The following is a 23,010-nucleotide window of genomic DNA, read 5'->3' on the forward strand; positions in this document are numbered from 1 at the left end:
ATCCTATGGACGTTTTCAGCAATTTTGGGTTTATTTTCTCTAACAAATGGAGCAATTTTCAAGTTTTAGAAGGTTCCATGACATCTGTTTTTCCATTGATCCACGCGCCAGAAATCGCGTGTATTTCCAACATTGCCGCCACCCGCCAGTAACATACTTTCAACCGACAGAGAAAACCGGCTTATTCCATGTAATGAAACTATGAAATGTAACAACAACGTTAATTAACACATGAAACTCACCATGTACTGCCAAGGTTGCTGTAACAAACTTTGAGAGAGTTTCGATTCCTCCTTAGTTTTTGGAGAAGAGAGAGAATCAATATCTCAATCAGAATCATTCAAAATTCAAGCTTCAAAAACACCATTTCCTCTATAAAATCCCATCAAACCCCAACCCTATATTTTTCTTTTCTTTTTCTACATCCTTTTTTTTAATAGCCAGAAGCTGCATTCTACTACTACTACTACTACTACTTTATTTCTCTTTTTCTCTCTAAAGAATCTAGAGAGAGACAGGGGAAAAGCGTGTATGTTACAGTTAGATTAGATTAGATGTTGTTGATGAAGAATATTTGGTGATTAAATCATTGATTTTTTCTCCCTCACTCTCAGCCATCTTTGTTTGACTTTCAATTATTATACTTCAGTTTCCTTCCCTGTTTCCCCTTTCTCTTTTTCCCAATTTAAGACTTGTTCCTCTCTGATTGAAACATCATTTCTAGAAAATTCTTTCCACCAAAATCATCAGTACAATTCTGTTTTAACACATTGTGATTGGATTTGATAATTGGGATTGAAAATGGGTTGTGCTAGTTCAAAGCAAAAGGAAAAGAGGTGCATCCATTGCAACTCTTGTGCTTATTCTGAAAGAATGCCCAGAAGCTATTCGATGCATGTCCACCACCCACCTCAGAGAAAAGGGGACAGTTACCATGTTGTGGCACTTACATCAACCACACTTGGCTCTCTTGATCACTTATCAACCAAGATTTCTGCTTCTTCTGGGGCTGCCAATGGATTCAGATTCACCAATGAGAATGAGAGTGAGAATGAGAAGGAGAAGGAGGTCTTGATCTCAAATGCAAAGACATGGTCCAATATGATTGAGGAGAAGTTGCCAAAGGTTGTTATGATGCCAAAGACACCAATCACAACACCACCTTGTGATGAGGAGCCAGAGACAATTAACACATGGGAACTCATGGAAGGTCTTGAGGACACAACAACAACAACAACAACAACAAGCCCTTTGATGAGGTCACCAAATCATCACTTTGTAAGAAGCTTCTCCTTTGATGTCAATGTTAACAGGGACCATCTTGATCCAAATCCACCCAACAACAAGTCTTGTTGTTTCATAGAGAATAATCATGGAAATGATGAATCCAAAAAGGGAGGGGAGCCATATCTCATAAAAAATGGAGTTTCTGAATGTAATGGATTCTCTTATGATGAGGAAAAGAAGAAGATCTGTGATGATGATGATGATGATGATGATTTTAAGCACACCCCATTCGGGAAGAAGGAAAAGGTTGTGTTTTACTTCACAAGCCTTAGAGGGGTAAGGAAGACTTATGAGGATTGCTGCCATGTGAGGCTTATTCTGAAAGGATTGGGTGTTAAGATGGATGAGAGAGATGTGTCAATGCATTCAGGGTTTAAGGAGGAGCTCAAGGAGCTACTCCGGGCCGGTGGCGCATTCGGTAAAGGAGGAGGGTTGCCGAGGGTGTTTGTTGGAGGAAACTACATTGGTGGAGCTGAGGAAATTCAGAGAATGCATGAAGAAGGGAAGCTTGAGAAGTTGCTTCAGTGTTGTCAGAAGATTGATGAGAATAATAATGTTGATGGTGGAGGAGTGTGTGAGGCATGTGGTGATATAAGGTTTGTGCCTTGTGAAACCTGTTATGGAAGCTGCAAAATCTACTATGATGAAGGCTATGATGATGATGATGATGATGATGAAGAAGAACAACGAGAACAGGATAGTGATGAGGTTGGTGATTGTGGATTCAAGCGTTGCCCTGATTGCAATGAAAATGGACTAATTAGATGCCCAATTTGCTGCTACTAGTTTTCATCATAATAGTATTACATTTAACTATATTGTTCTTGGAAACCAATTGTTTTTGGAATTTGGATCCAATCTTTTTTTTTCTTTTTTTGAGTTGTGTCTTCTGGTGTTTGTTTCATATCCAAACTTTCTTATTTTATTTTTTATTTTTTATGTACAGTGAAGTTTTGGTGACTGATATATTGATGTAATTGATCATATTAAACAGAAAAAGGAAGCAAGTTTTTCTGCACAGCTAGTGCTGTTACTGCATAATATGTTAATTCTTTGTTCAATTTCAAATTTTTTCAATGCTGTGATGTTTTAGTTAGCAGTGAAATTATGTTTGGTGCTTGAATGCTTTTGATGAGAACTAAAACCTATCAATTTAGTTACCAAATTTTATTTGATTCTCTCCACTAATTAAATTGAACATTGTATGCATCCCCTTAGAACATGAGATTCAGGTGTTGCTAATAATCATAATAATCATGAATTCATAATAATAATAATAATAAGTCAAAGAAAGTGATGCAAAAAATAAGAGCATGATGTTAGCCAGGGAGACATTTTCTTGTGCAAGTTTTGCCGGAGATCTTGTGAATTAGTCAAAACCATGTTTCTTAAGACTCTTGACAAAGATTCGTGACTACTGAAACATTTTCTTATGGAAACCGACAAAACAGTACGAAACCAAATTATTACTAGGTATTAAAGAAGTTTAAAGTTAAAGAAGTTTCATAAAGATGTAACTTTAATTTAATCATTTATTACTAGATGCTTATGTTCATTCTACGGTTCCAAAGAACAATTATGTTTTAGTATTAAGTTACAGTAGCAATTTAAGCGTATTGCAATTAGTTTCTGATCTTATAAGATAGAAAAAATAAATGATAGTTATTATAAGCTCAACTTCTTGTGCTGTGTACATAGGAGATATCATTCAAACTTCATTTATACTAGGATAAATAAGTTCTTAATATCTATAAAAATAATTTTGTGGTTTTGTTCTAAAAAAATTTAAAAGTGGTGTATTTCTATCATTATTATTAGTATTCTAATAAGTTATAGAGAATGAATATTGTCATTCTTATTTTAATAATATCACTTATTTTTTTACAAATCCATGCATATATATAATGTAAAAAAGAAATTATGTATAGCCTAGAATGACATTATAAAAAATAGAAAGGATACTATTATTTTTTAGTTGATATAGTGTTACTATTATAATAATTAAATTAAATTATAATTTGATAGTTACTCTCTTATATATTTATAAAGGTTTTTAATGATTTAGAGAATGAGAGTTGAATCTAGGGTCACTTTTAATTTTTTTTTAAAGAATAAATAACCATTTGTACCTATGAAAGATGAAAACGCTGACATATGTACTCACATTAAATTGAAACTAAACAGCTACCCATGCAAGATGTCCTCTATGTGACAAAAGTGCCCTGTTTTTGGAGGGTTGGAGTGCCACTTAGGGTACTTTTGTCACACAGAGAGCATCTTACGTGGGTACAAGTTTAGTTTTGATCTAGTGTGGATACCTATGTTAATGTTTTCATCTTTTATGGATACAAATGATCATTTATTCTTTTTTATAAGGATAAAACTTCCAAAACTTAAATTTAGTGAGGATACCGATTCTAAACGGGGCGGGTTAGGGTTTAACATTTTACTACCCGCGGGTAGAAGCGGGGCGGGTTCGATGCGGGTTTTTGTTGAGCGGGGCGGGGTCGGGTAGAGCAAAAACCCGCCCCTACCCGCCCCGTTGCCACCCCTACCTATGTTAGTATTTTCATCTTTTATGGATACAAATCGTCATTTATTCTTTTTTTTAAACTTTATCGCCAAAAACATATTCTGATGTGTCTGCGAAAGTGATTATATAAGAGACAATTTAATTTTGTCTCGTAATGAGCTAACTAGAAACAGAGCAGAGAAGAGAATAGTACACAACCATATATCCTAGTTCAACTATCTTGTGCAATATGACCTACATCTAGTCTCCACCACAACCATAGTAAAATTTCTACTATCTTTTCAAAGATTTACATACACCAGTTCCCTAGGATATTCCCTAATCTATCCATGACAAACCAAATTTCTAACCAAACTTAATTTGGTTAGATTCACTCCTTAGACTTCTCAACACTAAGTGCTCACCTAACTTAATAAGGGATACCTCNNNNAAAAAAAAAAAACAGAAACAGATTACAAAAGAGATTGACATAATCATTTAGCTTTTTCCAAATTGATTCTGTTTACTTTTTCTCTCGATGTCTTTTTCTAAATTTTGACATTTATGCCTTTTTCATTTAATGAAACAAAGAAAAAAATAAAACTGAAGAACCATAACATGAAGGAGAAGAATTCAAATACTTTAAAAGCTATAAGCATAACCCAATTTTAGAACTCTCTAATATTGTCTTCTATCTTGAGGGAATGCTCCCTTTAGTGTAGGTGCATTACTTTTAAAACTTCAAATTTGGTGAAGGTGGTGGATCGATTCAGATTTGTGGGTTCTCTTTTCTTACTTCAATTTCTGGCCGTATACCTTTTTATATAAGAGTGAAGCTTCTAAAACTTGTGTTTGGTAGAACATCTTTGACTTTGTATTTTTCTTCCCAAAAAATTAGAGTAAAGACGCAGAGAAATAATAAAACAGTAGCAGAGTTTCATGACTGATAGAGTTGACTAATTACTTCTCTTTCTTTCTTTTTTTTTAGACTTCAACGATTCAAACCATAATCTATTCTTTGGTTTCAAATTTTAATTGTGATCTTTAATTTATAGCCGAAAAAACAACCTTCATTTTTTCCTTCTTACTTAAAAATGTGTAGCAAAAAGATAATAGTTTTAACAAGTTATAATGTAGTTATACAAAATGATAACTCATCTTCTTTGATTTTTTTTCTACATCAAATTAGAATTGATTTTACCTTTTGGCCTCAATTATTTTATTTTACCTTTTGGCCTCAATTTTTTATTTTTTTCCTCTTTTTTTAGTGCATAAATTTAGTGATTCACTTTTTTTACTTTGCTTGAAACCATCTGAACTCACTATTTGATTTGTGAAGCATCTTTTCATCTTTAATTTATGGATAATCACATAGGTTTTGGTTCAGAAGAAAAAATAAAATATTTGAATACAGTGATTACGAGTCAGAATAGAAAAAATGTGTTATCGAAAAAATTTTAGACTGTTTATTTTTCTGTATAATAATCAAATAAATTACACACTATTAAATTTTTAATCCAACTAAACCACCTACTTTAAAATTTTGTGTACTTTTCTTCCTTGGTATATATACTCTCTAGAAACAATTAATTTATAAGTATACTACTATTTTGTGTTAGGTGGGTTTGAAATCCAAATGAATTAGAAATAATTTGATTTTTAAATTAAATTTTATGTTTGGAATAGATAAAAATTAAAAATGGATTTGATTTCTAGATCCATAAAATTTATATTATAACTAATATCAAAATTCTTCGTTTGAAGATTTGATTACAATTAAAATAATTTAGTGTATTCAAAACACAAAAAATTATTTTTATTCTTTTTAATAAGTATTAATATAAAAAAAAGTTTAGACAAACAAAAAACTAACAATAATCCGACGGTGATCTATGTGACAGTCTAATAATAATTATTAGTTATGATCAAAAGTTATGTAATAGGTAAAATTTAAAAATATAAAATCAAATCATTATATTAATTTTTAAATTAAATTATTCTTATTTTATATTATTAATTCAATTATTTTTTTGTTTAATTTTAAAAATATTTGTTCCAAACACACTCTTAAAAGTTAAAACAATTAAAAAAATTATAAGTGTACTAAAAATACCCATATTCTAATTATTTTAATCGTAGATTTTAATTAATATATATTATGTATATTTTTTATAATTCAAATTAACGATTAAAATATCTAGAACACTAATATTTTCAATACACTTAAAACTCTTCCAAAACAACTACCCTTCTAAAAGGGACACTTATAAAGTGAGAAAGAATATTATAGAATAGTAGAATACTACTTGGTAGTGATCATTACTACAAGGCGGTGCCGCACTTGAAGTACCTAATTATATTATATATGTTTTCAATTCAAGGAATTCTTCCATGTGCTTCCATTTTTAACATTAAAGCTTGTACATTGGGACACACCTAAATGCAGTAATGCTACTAATGATTTGTGCCAAAGCAACGAACTTTCTTTTCTTTTTCTACTTCACCTACATATCCCCCTTTAATCACGTTTCATGTTTTTATCTTTTGGGAAAAAAAATAGTTAATTTTAATTTAACTTGCGAACTAAAATAAAATGAAATAAAATATTTATGAAAAAAAAATTTTAAATATAATAAAATGAAATCTTGTTATAAACACGTACATTTATGGTGAGAGACTCACTCATCATGCATACACTAACCGAGTGTCCTTTAATTTGTGACCAATCCTACATATATCATGATCCTTCTAAAGGGTTACATAGTAGATGACAATAATGATTGAATGGAATTGGCAGCTGTTTAATAATTCATTTTTCTAGAGTATAATATCTTCATTGATAAATGTATTGTAACATACATATCAATATATATCATTAATATCTAAATAGAAAATAGTAACGGTAAATGCAAACATGTTCTAAGTAAAATAGAAAGTGCTGCGCTCTTTTATAACATAATTTATAAATAGAGTTACTAATAAAGTAGTAGGCTATATATTTTATTTTTTTTTAAATATGTTTAACTCGTTTAATTTTTATTAAAAATATAGTAATTATGTTTTATTTTTATTTATCTTTCTTTTTAACAAATTTATAATTATGATTGATAAAATTATAATATGAAATTTTCTTTGATGAATAGTATAACTGAATAAAAAATGAAGATTTTTACTAAATTTTAAAAAAACATGGACATTACACGTGACAAATTTTTATAAGTTTTTTCTTTCCTAAAAAAAATAATCTTCATTCTTCTTCAATTTTTTACTGTTAACCACAGTATTACCTTTAAGAATTGATTTCATAATCTCATAGATCAAGATCAGGGTTATTTTTATTTATTTATTCATTTGATATGTATTAAGAGCCAAACAAGATCATCAGTAAAAGGGGCAAACTGAATGCATCAAAGTAATCGAGAAGTGACATGCATCCTATGGCCATGAATAAATAAATAAATAAATAAATAAATAAATAAATAAATAAAGAGCACTACTAGGCCGGCAGTGCAATGTAGTCGTTAGGCTGTAAAGATAAATAATAAATAGATCAGATTGCAATTTCTTTCCAACCCAAAAAGATATACTTTGTAATCAAATACTCTAAAGTATGGAAAATTATTAGCAATTGGCTGCTATAGTAGTATAACTTGCAGCATTAAGAAAAGATTTCACATTAACTAATCTGTTACTAATTCCTTTACTTAAGTGCGTGGTAGGGTTCAATCTCCCTCCCTCTCTTGTGCATGAAAAAGCATTTTATAGTCACCTTTGTAATTTTTAATTAGATTAGAGATTAAGATTATTAATCAATGCTATCAATAATGGTGAATGCTTAAGGAATAAAAAAAATTATTCACATTTACTCATTAGTACAACTACAATTGATTTACCAAGCAATTAAAATTTGTTTGATTATTTTACCTTTTTACTCCAAACTTTTTTTACAAAATTCTTAAAAATAAATAATATTTTTACGAATCGAATACTAAATTGTGCCATTTTTATGGATAATTTAGTATATAATTGAATTTTAGATTGCATATTTTAATTTTAATTAATTTACATTATTTATAAAATTTTAAGAATAACTTTTATCAAACATATTGGTCATTCTGTTGTTTTTAATAAAATTTTTAATATACATGTTAAAAAATAAATTTTTAATAAATTTATTATAAGACAATTAAATTTTAAAAATATTATTATAAGATAAATTAATTTTGCTTACCGATTGAATAATTTATCAAAAAACTACATTAATAAAAGTTTGTTAAAGACCTAAGTACCAAAGTTCTTTGAGAATCAAGGGTGTTTTGTTAAAAAAATTATTTATTTATTTTTATCGTAGATCTGAACTTTATTTAAAAATTTGTTATTGGTCAATAAATTATTGTATTCATAAGGTAGAATTTAAATTTTTAGCACTTATTTAAATAAATTAACGAGTTAATTATTAGACCAATTTAAATTAATTAAATTTTATTTATTTAATTTTTTGTCAAAGTTAAATTTATTTTTTTTGTTTATCCAAACAGTATCCTCTAACTCAATAGGTTAAAGACTAATCCATAGTGAACTAACTTAGATTGGTCAAGTGGTCAGCTCACTCGTCCGCTTAAGCAAGTATCGGGAGTTCGAACCTCGTCTTGTGCATGCAGCAATTCATTGGCCAACGGCAGACTCTTAAATGGAGCTCAGATCTGCGACGAATTAGTCCTTAACCTGTCGGGTTGAGGGATACCGTTTGGATAAATAAAAAAAAAAAGACTAAATCTGTTGGCCAATGAAGCATGCACAACCCAACCCAACCCAACCAAAAAGCAGCACGTAAGTTTCATCAAGGGAGTGAACAACTAATAACTCTACTCTTCACGTCCGAAAAAAGGAAAAATCTCTACTCTTCCATTTAAGACTCATCCAACAACAAAAAAGTAAGAGACTCGTCCAAACACAGTGTACTTCCCTAGGACTGGGCCAACAGGGTTTCTTTGGAATTGGGCGTTGCATTCTCATTGGTCAAATCTTTACTCGACAAAACAGGGCTTTATATTGGCTCAATAGGTTAAGAAGGAAACAACACTCCCTTTTGGTTTGAACTTTGAACAACACACCATTGCTACTCATCAATAATCTGCTCGTCTCTTTTAGAGTAAAATGAGAAATAAGTTCCTAAATATTTATATTTCGATTCGAATAGAATGATGTTTTATGGACAAGTTTTTTTAGAAATTAAGTTAGTTCATTAATAATAAAAGATATTTTCAAAATAATATGCATATACACGTGCTTTACTAGTGTATAATTAGAGTGTATGTTGTATTTTTTGCATTTTCTGCGACATATAAATTTTTATTAAAAATACCTAAATTTTGAAGCATAACACATAGATTTTCGAAGCATAACACACAAAATTTTACACATAACACAAACTTTTTGATATAACACATAAATTTTTGTATATAGTACATAAATTTTCGAAACATAGCATACAAATTTTCAAAGCATAATACACAGAAACGGATCTAAAAATAATATTATGGGAGACCAATAACATATATAATATTAAAATAAGATTTATGCAAATAAATTATATAATGTAAGATGCATTAAAAAATTATACTGAGAGAGAATATATTTTAAAATACAAAAATATGTGTACTTTTTACTAATGAAACGGTACATGTCAATTCTTCATATCATAAATTTATCGATAATAGAATTTGCGTAAAATCTTTTAACAATCTTCTTCTCGATGTAAATCAAAAGATAATTAACAAGAAATTCATCTTCCATTTTATTTTTAAGTCTATTATTCACAATATTCATAATTAAAAAATCTCTCAATTGTAGCACTTAAAATATAAAGAGTTAATACCAAGCGAATCAAACGATCAATCAAAAGATATGTTAAAGACTTTCCTGTTTTCGTTAACCCTTGACATAACTCAAAAATTGTGCACAAGTTACTTAATTCAACATGATTAAAAATATCATAACATAACTCAAAAATTGTGCACAAGTTACTTAATTCAACATGATTAGAAATATCAAGTTTATAATGTTGAGCTTATATTCTAATGTGAAATTTCTCTTGGACACTAAACTTATTTAGATAAAATCGTTCTACTAATTCACTTACTTTTTAGATATTAGAAATAGGGGTGTACACGGATCGGATCGGATCGGATATAGCCAAAAATTCAATCCGATCCGCACAATTTCTATCGGATCAGATCGGATATGATATCCGTGCTTTTTAGTGTCGGATCAGATCGGATATCGGATATACCCGCATAGTTGAGCATTCTCTTTTTAATCATATTTTTATGTAAAAAATTCAATAAAAATATTTCTTTCACACTTTTAAACCTATTTGTTCCTAAAATATTTTTAATCAAACTCTTTCTAAATAACAAAAATAAAATAATACAATATATGAATAATAATTACTAACTAAAACATACAAACAAGTAAATATAATACCAAACATATATATATTTATTTATTTTTTAATTATTATTGTGCAAATCTGCGGATGTAGAGCAGATATCCACGATCCAATTCGATCCGATCAATTTGCGGATCGGATTGTATCCGCAATTTTCGGATCGAATGCGGATATTTACCGCGGATCTGCGGATACGATCCGATCCATGAATACCCCTAATTAGAAATCATTAATATTTGGCTTGGGCTTTTATTTATACTATGGATCAAGATTTTTGTATTGTACACTAAAATTTACGTACTACGCGTATTTTACTGGTATAGTATACAAATTTTTGCATATAACACACAAATTTTTGAAGTACAGCACACAAACTTTTGCTGCACCAAAAATCAAAATTTATGTGCTTTAGTTTTCTGAATATTTATAGGAGAAGAAGATGAAGATGACGACAATTACGATAAAAATAAAAAAGGACGAGGAAGAAAAAAACGAAGAAAAAAATTACACAACAACATCAACAAAAATAACAAGAAAAAGAAGACAACGGTGATAGTAACAATAACGACGATGGCGATGGCAGTAGCGACGATGACGTTAAAGTAGAAAAAAGAAGAAGATGATGGTGGCGGCAGTGACGACAGCAACAATGACATTGAAAAAGGAAGAAGGAACATAGGAGGAGAAGGAAGAGAAGAAGAAGTAGGGAGGATTGTTAAAATAGAGAGAGAGAGAGGTGCGTGAGTGGTTTTTATTTTTAACAATTTGGTTAAACTTTATTACTTAAAAGATTTGGATACCTAATATTTCTGTTTTCAATATATTGGTTTTTGAAAAAAAACAATAAAACTTTTTTATGAAGTATTTGTTATGGTGCTAAAAAGTTATGACTAATTTTTTAGATATTGACTAAATTTTAGTGTAATATTTAATTATTAGATTTTATGGTGTTTTTTAATTATAATTTCTAAAAGTATAAAAAATTATAATTTTTATATTCACAAACATTAAAATCTTTGTAATTATAAATATCTAATAAATATAATTATAAACCAAGTTCTCATAAAAAAATAATTATAAATATTGTCTACAAAACAAAATAAACGTAATCCAAAACATAATTATAAATATTATCTCCAGAGCAAAATAAACATAATTCAAAAAATTCAATTTTTATCTTTATTTTCTTGTAAGTTGGGTTTTGGCAAAAAAAATTACGAAAATACCCCGCAGGTTAAGTTAGGCGGACTTTTACTATTTGATGGTCCCAATTTTTTAGCCCTGCTTGCCTTTTTTAGTGGATTACACAGACTGGCCTAGCAGGTTTACGCCTATTTGCCATCCCTAATTACAACACATCTTCTGTGTATTGATAATACATTGCTTACAATTATTAATACAAACGAACAATTTTAGACAAGGTTCTGAAAATCGGTTCGAATTGGCCGGTCGAACCGTGAACCGATGAAGTTTTTGATTCAGACAGAAATCATAACCGTCCTTTTTGAAAACTGTTATTGAACCGCCAAACTGGATGGAACCGGTCAGTCAAACCGAATTGGAACCCGGCCGGTTTTCAGATTTTCCACCAAAACCTAATTGGCTAATCCTCTTCTCCCGTCCTTGAGCACTCACTCACTCACACTACCCGCAGCAACATCTGGCCTTCGAGCTCCTCCATGACTCTGTCACTTGCTCCGTCCAGCCACCACCGTGCCACCTCGTCGTCGCAACTGTCATCTCCAGCCACTCTCTCCTAAGCCATTCCCCCGATTATCAGTCCTTCCTCTCTCAACTCTCAACCCTAGGTTACAGTCTCCCCCGCCGCCGCAAGGCTTGACTCAACGTTAAACAATCGGTGCGTCCGCCTGTATGTTCTCCTGGTAGCCCGTCATCTGTCGCACGTCGTGGGTCATCGTGCTCATTGCCTAGTCGACCGTCGTCTCACCTTCTCATTACCAGCGTTCTTGCTCCTTCTCCCTCATACTCTGCTCATTGCTCACTTCTCAGAGTCTCATGCTGAAAGTAATGGTTATTTTCTTGCCTTGTTTTTGTTCATTTGTTGTTCAGATTTAGAGATGTCTCTTTCCTCTTTTGCTTGGTTAGATTAGTATGATTTAGTTTATTCATTCAAGATCTTGCTTAGTTTTTTTATGCTTAATCACTTAGAGTTATTTTTTATTGAATTTCTGGATTTGAATTTTGAATTCGTGCTTGATCTGCAATTTCTGTTTGATTCTTTTTACTGTTGTTGTGGTTGAAATTCAAAATTGAAATCTGATTCTTCTTCTTCGTCCATTTCATATTCTGGACTTGTTGATTTGTGAACTGATTTTGTGAAATTGAATTTGTGATCTATTGTTGGATTTGTTGCTAAATTGCTTGTTGAATCTGAATTTGCATCGATTTCGTCCTCTCTTTTTTCTTGAATTTCTGTTGATGCTACTGCGAGTCTTGTTCTGTTGATAGCTGAGATTTGGTTGCTTCTTGATCGATTTGTGGTAGTTGCTGTTGTTGTCTTAGTCCAGCTTTAATCTTTTCCCACTCAATTTTTTATTCTGCAACTTCATTCCAACAAATTTCTGGCAATCTTGGACGCATATCCGGTTGGTAGGGATGATAGAACGCAATTTCGAATGTTTTCAAATTGGCAAATGAATTGAGCGCCTTCCATAACTAAAACCATCTTAGAGCTTTCCCTTTCAAACCTCTTTCCACCTCTATGAATCTCTGCTCCTCAGGTGTCCATCCATAACCATATTTTTCATAGAATATTGAAAATGTATCTTCAGATTGTTGAGTTATTTATTTTTCCATGAAAAATAGAAGAAACCTCTAAAGGAGAGCACCAATGTTAGAGCTCCCTCTTTGAGTTAGGGAGAGAAACTCCAAATTGAACCAAGTTCAATATCAATTCATTAATTCCTTTCGTACATTGATAAAGGTCTCTCATCTATATTCTTAAAAAACTAAGTAATTCTAATGGGCATAACTAGTACCCTTCCTAATATTAAATCGTAGCATGTAGTGCCACTGTTTATGAATATCAGAAGTATGCAAAATCAACAGAGGATGCTGTTGCTAATGTTCTTAGAGCAGGTGTTTTATTTGCCATTTTCATTTTAAGTGGATAAATGGTTTCACTGAATTCAATTTTTGTGATAAAATTGTGAATATGAATAAATATGATTGATGACAAACTTGGATATTGATGTTTTATGTTTAGTTGGTTGTTTTTGTTATTTGACTTGAGTTTGTATTTGAATGAGATCATAATATTCTGGTTTATATAATACTTTTAATTTGGATGATTGTTTATTTATAATTTATTTATTATTTTATTAAGGAATGGTTTTTTCGGTTGAACCACTGTTAGACCGGTTGGACCAGTAAACCAGTGAACCAGTGACTAAAACGGTTCGATGACCGGTTCAGTTTTCAGAACCTTGATTTTAAATGAATACACGAGATTTTGAAAAACACCATGGGTGTGTTTGGCAACTACGTTGGAGAGGATAGAAGTGCGTTTAAGTTCATTGAACGCTGTTATTTGATGTTTGGCAACTTTTATTCTCTGAAAGCAGAAGTGATTTTGTATCTCAAAAATCCATTCACTCGAAGCAAAAAAATTATAGTTTTTGCGTTCACTCAACGTACGTTAAGGTTTGTTGCTGGTCATTGTTGATTTTTTCCATAATTTTTTTATCACTTTTAATATTTTTTTCATATTTTAATTTTTTTATTAAATTTTTATTGTAATTTTATTATAATATGAATTATTAATTTTATTAAAAAAACAAAATAAATAAAAGATTGATCATATCTAACAATAGAGTCATAAGTAATAAAATGTTATCATCCAAAATAATACTAAATAAAAGAATACTAAGAGTATTAAAATAATTATTCTAAATTACGTGTATTGTTTATTATTCTAATTTTTTATAATATGTATTATTGTTCCTATTAAAAATGATAAATTATATAAAAAATTAATAATAAATAATAATAAAACTATAACTAATACTACTTAAAAAATAATATTATAATTTAATATTATATTTTTTTAGTAATTAATTAATTATTTATCTAAAAGTGATTTTAACTAATATTATCCAAACATAAATCATGTTGGCGTAAACTCACTTCTATCCAAAATCAATTCTACAGACTCACTTTCATTCAAACTCTAGTTTCACTAACGTAAATCCAAACACACACTATAAAATTGAAAAACTAAATATTATACCAAAGTTTAGTCAATATTTAAAAAAATATATGAAAAATTATTATTTAATTTATAAAAAATTTAAATAATTTATTTTAAATTTAGAAGTATAAAAATTAAAAAATCTTAAATATTTAAAATTTATTAGGAAAAATAGACAAAAGTACACCCGGATTTTCATATGGTAGACAGATGTACTCCTGAATTTTTTAATGAGTCACTTGTACACATGAATATAAAACTCCATTGTCAATTCTACCCTTCCGTGGCCTGAGTAAATTTTCCGGCGGTGGTAGAGACCAGGTGGCACGGTATTGTATGATGTGGCCAATTTGAGGTGACACTGTAGAAAATAGAAATATTCATTATGAAATTTGTTGAAATAAATACAAGAAAAGGGTGTAGACCTTTTATTGGCCTTGATGGCACATTCTTAAAGGGCTTTTATGGAGGACTTCTACTCACTGCAATAGGTCAAGATGCCAACAATTAGATTTTCCCAATTGCTTATGACGTGGTGGATTCAGAAACTAGAGATAACTCTTGGAGCATTTACACAATGACTTGGACAACTACAAGGTTCATGGTTGAAACTTTATTAGTGACCAACAAAAGGTATGTATTTACACATATTAATTGAACAGGGTCTAATTCCAGCTATGCAACATGGAGTTCATCATCGCTTCTGTGATATGCATATTTGGAATAATTTTACAAAGAGATGAAAGGACAAACAACTCAAAGGACAGTGTGGGAGTGACCACAACTCAAGAATTTGATGCTGCACTGTTAAGACTGCAACGGATTAATACTGGAGCATATGGGAGTATCTGAACAAGCTTGATCGAAAGCAGTGGAAGAAAATCAGCAAGTAAAACTAGAACAATGGCTGCAACTCAAAATTAGTTGCTTTGGACAAAGGGGTTTTTTGATTTTGGTGTTCTCATTTGGACTTGCAGATTTCTGATTGGAGTTTAAAAAATTGTTATTATCATTTCCTGTGTTAGGGTTCATATGGTTCGAAGAGATTAGAGAAAGAAGAGGAGTTATTTCATTGTTCCTTTTTCTTATATTTATTTCAACAAATTTCATAATGAATATTTCTATTTTCTATAGTGTCACCTCAAATTGGCCATATCATACAATACCGTGTCACCTGGACTCCACCACTGCCGAAAAATTTACTCAGGTTACGAAAGGGTAGAATTGACAACGAAGTTTTATATTTATGTGTGCAAATAACTTATTAAAAAATTCAGGAGTACATCTGTCCACCGTGTGAAAATTCGGGTGTACTTTTGTCTATTTTTCCAATTTATTATAAAAGGCATTAAGGCCGTGTTCTAAAAATAGAGCCGGTTTGATCGGCCGGTTTTTTTAGCGATTTTCAGTTTAATTAAGAAAAAACCCTCAGAATACCTACCCCTCTCTCTCACACAACCCTGAATAGTGAATACCCCTCTCTCTCACTCCAGCCCCACCAGCGATCCCTCTGCTCGGAGCTGCTGTTGCGTCGCCGTCGTCAAGCCCGCTTCTATGCTCGATCCTCTTCAAGCGCGTCCTCTCTCCGTGAATCTCTGCCCGAAGCCTCGCCGTCGCGAACTGATCCTCTTCCAAGCTCACTCTCTGTCCAAGCTCACTCTGTCACAGCCGTTCCTCCCTCGTGTCTCCAGTAAGCCACTGCTTCTTCAGTTTCAATTTCTAAGATTCTGAGTTGAGTTTGTGTACTAGAGTCTGAGTTGAGATTGTGTTCTGAGTTGGAGTTGTTGATGTGATTCTGAATTCAGTTTCGATTCTGAGTTTGGATTCTTTGCTTAGTTTTTCTGTTCTTAAGATTTTCTGGGTTTAGATGGTGAGTTTTTTGTTTTTGTATTTTGAGTTTTTGTTGTTGAATACTTGATTAGCAGAAGCCTGTGTTGAAATTTGTTGTGATTCTGACTTCGTTGCTGATGGATTGAACTTTTGTGTATGTTTTGTTTTAGTGTGTATTGATTTTCAATAATTCTGTTCTCAATTCTAAGTCTTTGAATTCATTTCTTTGTTTCTTATATTACAAGAATTCCTCTCTTCTTTCTTCTGCTCATCACCATTCTGTTCTGATTCTCTTGGGTTGAACTTTTTTCGTTCTTCTGCTTCTTCTGCCTGTGTTTATTTTCAAATCCTTTTTCTACTTGTGTTGGGAATTTGTCAATTTGGGATCATCCGGTCTACTGGTTTAACCGGTTCTGAACCATTATAAACCGGCTTAAAATGATTTGACTTTGGAGTTTGGAATACACAAGAAAGGTTTGGTTTGGTTCAAAACTTGAATGATAACAGGTCCGGTTCGTTCCATTTTTTTTTTCACGTTGCAAGAAAAGGTGGTTTGTTTATTATTCAGTGGATGGTGGGTTCTGCAGAGTGCAATCAAAGAGAATGAAGAAGCCTATCGTAGCTTTGTTAATGGTAATATTCTTTTCTGCGTTCAACTGCTTCAACGCCGAAGAAGCGTTCGATGTTCGCAAGCATCTCTCCACTGTTTCCAGGTCTCTCTCTCAATTCCCAATCATAATTTCAAATCGCTCTTTTATGTGTTGATATTTGAAAATGAAACATATTAGGGTATCTATTTTTGTTTGATTTTGATCAGCGTTTTGTATTTCCAGGCAATTCGCTTTACCAATTCGTTTTTGTTGCATATGTGTTGATCTTATCAAATGAGATTGATTAAATTTTCTTGCTGAATTTTGTTTCCCAGGTATGGTGCTGTGAAAGAAATTGCAAACGGTAATTTTATACCTTCTAAAGTTCCTGAAGGATGTGTTCCAACTCACTTAAATCTCGTGGTAATTTTCTCAGCAATGCGAGGATAATGGTTTCATTTATCAATTATGATGAAGGATGTTGCATCTCAATATTGGTTTTTATAATAGTAGTTCTTACATTTGTGTTCTTAGCTTTTTATGTTGTTTGCTTTAAAATCGTTCAACATTGGCGAGTAAAGGGTTAATCTTTATATGGAATGTCCAGCTTGTTGTGATTGAGGGTATTGAGCTAATGTACAGATGGATTAAAATGCTACTTTATGTACCCAGGCAAGGCATGGAACTCGTTCTCCTACAAAGAAAAGGATAAGAGAGTTAGATAATTTGTCATTACGTTTGGAAGATCTTATAAAGGATGCCAGAAGGCGAAATTTGCATTTGGAAAGAGTTCCTTCCTGGCTAGATGGATGGAAATCTCCTTGGCAAGGAAGGCTCAAGGGTGGTGAGTTGATTAGCAAAGGAGAGGAAGAATTATATGATCTTGGACTCAAAATTAGAGAAAAGTTTCCAAGTTTGTTTGATGAAGAGTACCATCCAAACATATATACAATAAGGGCAACTCAGGTGAGTTTATCTTAACATTTTTGTCTGGGTAGAACTTGTCATTTTAAAAGTCTTGTTTTGACTATTAGTTGTAGTAACACTGCAAGATGAACTAGATTATAAGAAATAGAGATGTTTCTTTTTTTTATTATAAAATATGCTTATGCATATTATTCTCTGCATCATAGGTTCCTCGAGCCTCGGCCAGTGCGGTAGCATTTGGGATGGGGCTTTTTAGTGGAAATGGTAGCCTTGGACCTGGGAAACATCGAGCATTTTCTGTTATAAGTGAAAGCCGTGCTAGCGACATCATGTTGAGATTTCATGACTGTTGTCATAACTACAAGGTATGATGCAGCCTTCAATTTTGATTGATTTTTCATAAGTACTTCTATTGCAAATTCCTTACATGTTTATTAAACTTATGAAATCATAGGCTCATAGCCAATATGATACATTTTACTTTTGCCACATGGAATGGCTATTAAATTGAACATGAAAGTTTTGTATTTTGAAGGCCACCTGAGGTAAACAATTGGCAGCATACTTCATATTTTTAAATGTTCAAGCAAGTTGGACAATAAATTTCGAAATAGATGTCTGATGGTATCTATTGTGCTTTGTTATCCTTTTTGCCCAATAATATGTTTGTATAACTTTTTTGAATTATGGGGCCAGCATTTCAGGGAGAAGCAGGAACCCGCTGTTAATAAACTTAAAGAACCTGTATTGAATGAAATCACATCTGCATTAATTGGGCGCTATGGACTGAATTTTACGAGGCAGGATATATCATCTCTTTGGTTTTTGTGTAAACAGGTAACATTTTTTCATTCTCTTCTGCTGTTGGTTTTCACCATGTTTTTCTTTCTGAGTTTATATATAATCTTTGATGTTTTTATCAGAAGAAAAGGAAAATCTTAGTGATGCTATAGAGTTTGATTCCCTTATTACTGTTCTATTACCTAATTTGTGTTTATCTGACAGGAAGCATCCTTATTAGACATTACCAATCAAGCATGTAGTCTTTTTGGCCCTTCTGAGGTACGTTTGTCGTGATGCTGTGAGTCTATTTTGTGACCTAATGATCTACTTTTTCTTTATTTGTATGTAAATTAGGATAGATTAGAACTAACGAACAAAAATGACACAAACAACAATGGCCAAAAGAGAAATCAAACTGAAGATAATAAAATGAAACTTTGATATCTTGATATGGTTTTTCTGCTTTTTATTGATCTCGAAATGAAACTGCAGTTAAACTGAAGTTTGAATGTCCAGAAAGTTGCTATTGTTGAATGGGCATGAAAAAATTAGCTTATTTTTCCTATTTCTACAACAACCATGTTAACATGTCGCTGCACCTTTTTCCTTGCTGTTTGGATGCCATGAATTCTTAAAATGCTCATTCTTGTGTAAATAGATTATGTTGCTGGAGTGGACAGATGACTTGGAGGCTTATATTCTTAAGGGTTATGGTAACTCGCTCAACTATAGAATGGGATTGCCATTACTTGAAGATGTTGTGCAGTCTATGGAACAAGCTATTCAAGCTGAAGAAGGTACTTCAGATACTGTAATGTTAAGTGTGTATTATATCTTCTTGTGCATGGCTTATTCATTAAATGAAACTTTTGAGGCTATGAGATTTATGTATGGATTAGTCTCTTTAGGTAATCATATTTCATATATTAAAGATTTTTCAAAAATAACTTTTGATGGTACCAGGGAATTTGAGAAAGGTTAATCAAGTCCTAAGAAATTTAAAAACTTTCCGTGCACTAAAAATTCTGCTAGAGTAGCTCAGCAGAATTCAGAACAATTCTCCTAAATTTTGTACTCAAAATACAAGAATGTGAAAAATTGAAAAGCATTTGATTATTAGAGTAAACAGGAAGCTTTTATTGGGGTTAATTGGGGTTAATATATAAAAAAGTAAGTATAATGCACACATAGGATAGAGTGATGGAAGAGAGAAGCTTGCATGTGATGTGTATCCTGCTTCAGCCACCGGGGTAGAGCTTACAACTAGTCTCCACCGCCTTTGGGATGATGTGTTACAAAAGGTATACCACCTTACAATAGATGCCTCCGTTCATCACTAAGTTTTACTCACTTTTGGTTACCTATGAGCATTCTTGGTCTTTGCTTCACCACTAGGTTTCACTCACCTTTGGCTCTACCTTTGGGCAATTTTACACAACTTGAGGACACTATTGTCTTCACCAAGCAACTCACTCAAGTCTTAATGCTACGACACTATTGAAGTTACAGTGAAAATAAGAATAATGATATAAGAAATGACGTTCTTTGCACAGTTCTTAGCATATTGACATAATTTCTTGGTGGCTTCACTTGTATGTGCATTGTGTTTCATTGGTAGATTGCAATGGTGGCTCAGATTTCTCTCTCGTGCATGTGTCTTGGCTTTACATAAATCGCCTTCAAATGTGGTCAGGGAGTGTTCAATTTTTGCACCCCTGGCTAGCTATGGCCTTGATTTGGTTTCTCCTTTTGCTCAAAATAAGTCCTCTTACGCATTCCACTGTAATTGTTCTTGATCATGCATTGTTTCCATATATATACCTTCTCTAGCTGTTATCCCCTTCTTCAATATGGACAACTAATGTTTCTTTGTAATTAATATAGTATGAAGAAATTACCTTCCTCTTCGTTACAGTTTGGTCACCATAATGACAGTGATTCCTTCCATTTCATTTATACCTTTGGGTACTCTTTTATCTTGATGTATATGTTGGTGCTTTTTGTTTAATATGAGATTATTCTGGTTCCTCATTAACACAAATTTTGGCCACTGAATGCCACATCTTCAATGAATAGATTATTTCTTTCTTGCTTCTTTGGTTACTTTAATTGCTCCAATTAATCCTTTAGTGGTTTGACCATTGGACCTCAATATCTTCCATTTGCTTGCCTTTTGTTGATCACATATGTCTTCTCTTTAAGAATTTATTTATCCTTAAAAAGATTTAATATTTGCTTCCAATAAATCTTTAACTGTTGGTCTTTCGTTTAAATCTTCAGCTTCTTGCTCATAACCACATAAAGCATGTACCCAATACTGTTGTATTTGGCATACTCTTCTAGCATGTGGTCTTCTTAAATCTATTTCTCATCCCTTTGGTTGGAATTAGTTAATGGCAAATTATTATTTCTTTATAAATGCAATGGTGGCTTCTTTTGAAGATTGTTTGCTGAATATGTGAACTTGGAAGCATTTGTTTTCTGCACTCATTTACACTTAACTGATTACTTCTGTAGAAAGACGCCCTCCCGGAAGCTTTGAAAAGGCAAGACTTCGGTTTGCACATGCGGAAACTATAATTCCATTTTCGTGTCTGCTTGGTTTATTTCTTGATGGATCCGGTGAGGCTTTAACATCCATTACAATTTGACATAAATAAATATGACTGAATTACTATGTATATTTTTTAAGTGTGTTTTGGTGCTACTACTATTGTCTAATAGCTGTTGACAATGTAGAGTTTAAAAAAATTCAGAAGGAGCAACCTTTGCAGCTCCCTCCAAAGCCTCCACAGAAAAGAACCTGGAGGGGTAGCACTCTAGCCCCATTTGCAGGCAATAACATGCTGATATTGTATAGTTGTCCGGCTCAAGACAAATCTAAAAGCAAGCACTTTGTGCAAGTGCTGCACAATGAACACCCCATTCCAATGCCTGTAAGTTTATTCCGTTCATGTGAAGATTATGTAAATTAAAATGCTAGTCTTGATTTTTTCTAGCTGTTCTTATTTGAATAGCTGACTGTGGTTCAGAAGTTCAAGTATTTTACTTTTGATAGCTTAAAATCCTATTATACTGTTATCCATCAGTAATGTGTTCTGTTTCTTCTTTCTAATGCTATTGTATACAGGGTTGTGATGGTTCTGATTTCTGTTCATTTGAGGTCTTCAAGGTATTAGCACAATCCCACTGTCCAATGTGTAAGAAGTTTGATATGCAATATTAGTTCGGAATAGTCACTCTATGGATCTGATTTTCATGATCTCTCTGTTCGCAGGAAAAAATAGTTGCACCTCATCAGAAGCATGACTATGATACAGTCTGTAATCCGAAGCAGGAGCCGTCCTCTGGCAGTATGTATCAAATGTTTCAGTGGCTTTTCTCGCTCAGCAAAGGTGATAAACAGCCCAGAGATGAATTTTAGTTTGTTTGCTAGGTAAGAAGCCTCAATTCTTAACATTTTTTTCTTTTTCTTCGTTGGCGATACCACTTCAACATATTTTCAGACTTGAGCATCGATCCGGTCTAAGCAAGAACCAATTTAGATAGATTTTGCTGCCACTGTGGGATTTGCCTTGCTATCTTAGGCTTGCTGCCTTATGCCAAGAATTGGAGTTGGATAGAACTTGAGTTTAAAATGTCAGTTTTCCCTTTTCTCCCAGTAGCAATGCTTCTATAGTTATCAGACGTAGAATTGATGTGTCATTTCATGACTCTTGAACTCTAGTTTTGTTCTTATGGAATAGTAGACACTAGACACTATGGTCTGCATTTTGGTTTTTTTATTATTATTTATTTATTTTTAATTATAGCTAACCATAGGATAATCCCATACCCCTACTTTTATTCTTCTTTCTTGGTCGTGGTCTCATGGACAATCCTACTCTTTAAAGGAGCTAAAATTGGAAGTTTTGTATGGAAAATAAGAATTTTAAGTTTCCAATGCGTTAGTAATTTTATTTTATCTTATTTTTTTGAAAGTCATGAGAAGGGAAGCTTTGGAATAATAGTCGAGTTTGTTTTCATGTAACTTCAAGGTCACGGGCTTTTTCATGTAAAATCAGTCACTAGTGTAATTATTAAATTAAGCTGGTTACATTATACCCCTTAGGTATGACTGTTCTTTGGAATCTGCATTAATGTTTGCATACTAGGTTGTCCCTTTTTTTTTGAAATTTATAAAAAGAGTTGTATAACTCTTAAATTACATTGTTATCAAAATTGGAATGGACTGACCGGTTCGTCCGAGAAAACCATTGATAGGTTTGGATTATCCATTAGGCCAGATATGTAATTGACCCGTTCAACTTGGTCAAAATCAAGTAAAAATTGGTCGTTTTGCATTGAAGCGACTGTGAATTGGACAACGAAATCGGTCATTGACCCGCTAGTTTACAGGTGCACTAGAGGATGCCTTGGT

At 32.2% G+C, this 23,010-nt stretch overlaps 2 protein-coding genes across 2 annotated transcripts; both read left to right on the forward strand.

The window, feature by feature from the left end:
* The first annotated feature begins 223 nt into the window (after window positions 1-223).
* LOC107471239 (uncharacterized protein At5g39865) lies at window positions 224-2,328 on the forward strand. The gene has a single exon (XM_016090691.3). The coding sequence runs from the start codon at window positions 802-804 to the stop codon at window positions 2,071-2,073; it is 1,272 nt and encodes a 423-aa protein (XP_015946177.1). The 5' UTR covers window positions 224-801; the 3' UTR covers window positions 2,074-2,328.
* Window positions 2,329-15,889: 13,561 nt separating this feature from the next.
* On the forward strand, window positions 15,890-22,547 carry LOC107471196 (uncharacterized). The gene is made up of 12 exons (XM_016090641.3): window positions 15,890-16,150; window positions 16,878-17,003; window positions 17,216-17,303; window positions 17,553-17,846; window positions 18,014-18,172; window positions 18,504-18,644; window positions 18,813-18,869; window positions 19,249-19,387; window positions 21,108-21,212; window positions 21,330-21,526; window positions 21,721-21,762; window positions 21,868-22,547. The coding sequence occupies exons 2-12, from the start codon at window positions 16,894-16,896 to the stop codon at window positions 22,012-22,014; spliced, it is 1,479 nt and encodes a 492-aa protein (XP_015946127.1). The 5' UTR covers window positions 15,890-16,150; window positions 16,878-16,893; the 3' UTR covers window positions 22,015-22,547.
* The last annotated feature ends 463 nt before the right edge of the window (window positions 22,548-23,010 follow it).

Source organism: Arachis duranensis, chromosome 10 (genome assembly GCF_000817695.3).
Source record: "Arachis duranensis cultivar V14167 chromosome 10, aradu.V14167.gnm2.J7QH, whole genome shotgun sequence".
Lineage (NCBI taxonomy): Eukaryota > Viridiplantae > Streptophyta > Magnoliopsida > Fabales > Fabaceae > Arachis > Arachis duranensis.

Coding starts and splice junctions, on each gene's coding strand:
- LOC107471239 (XM_016090691.3), top strand. CDS start 802: ATGGGTTGTGCTAGTTCAAAGCAAAAGGAAAAGAGGTGCATCCATTGC.
- LOC107471196 (XM_016090641.3), top strand. CDS start 16,894: ATGAAGAAGCCTATCGTAGCTTTGTTAATGGTAATATTCTTTTCTGCG. Junction 19,388..21,107: donor AGCTATTCAAGCTGAAGAAG/GTACTTCAGATA, acceptor TTACTTCTGTAG/AAAGACGCCCTCCCGGAAGC. Junction 21,763..21,867: donor GTTCATTTGAGGTCTTCAAG/GTATTAGCACAA, acceptor CTCTGTTCGCAG/GAAAAAATAGTTGCACCTCA.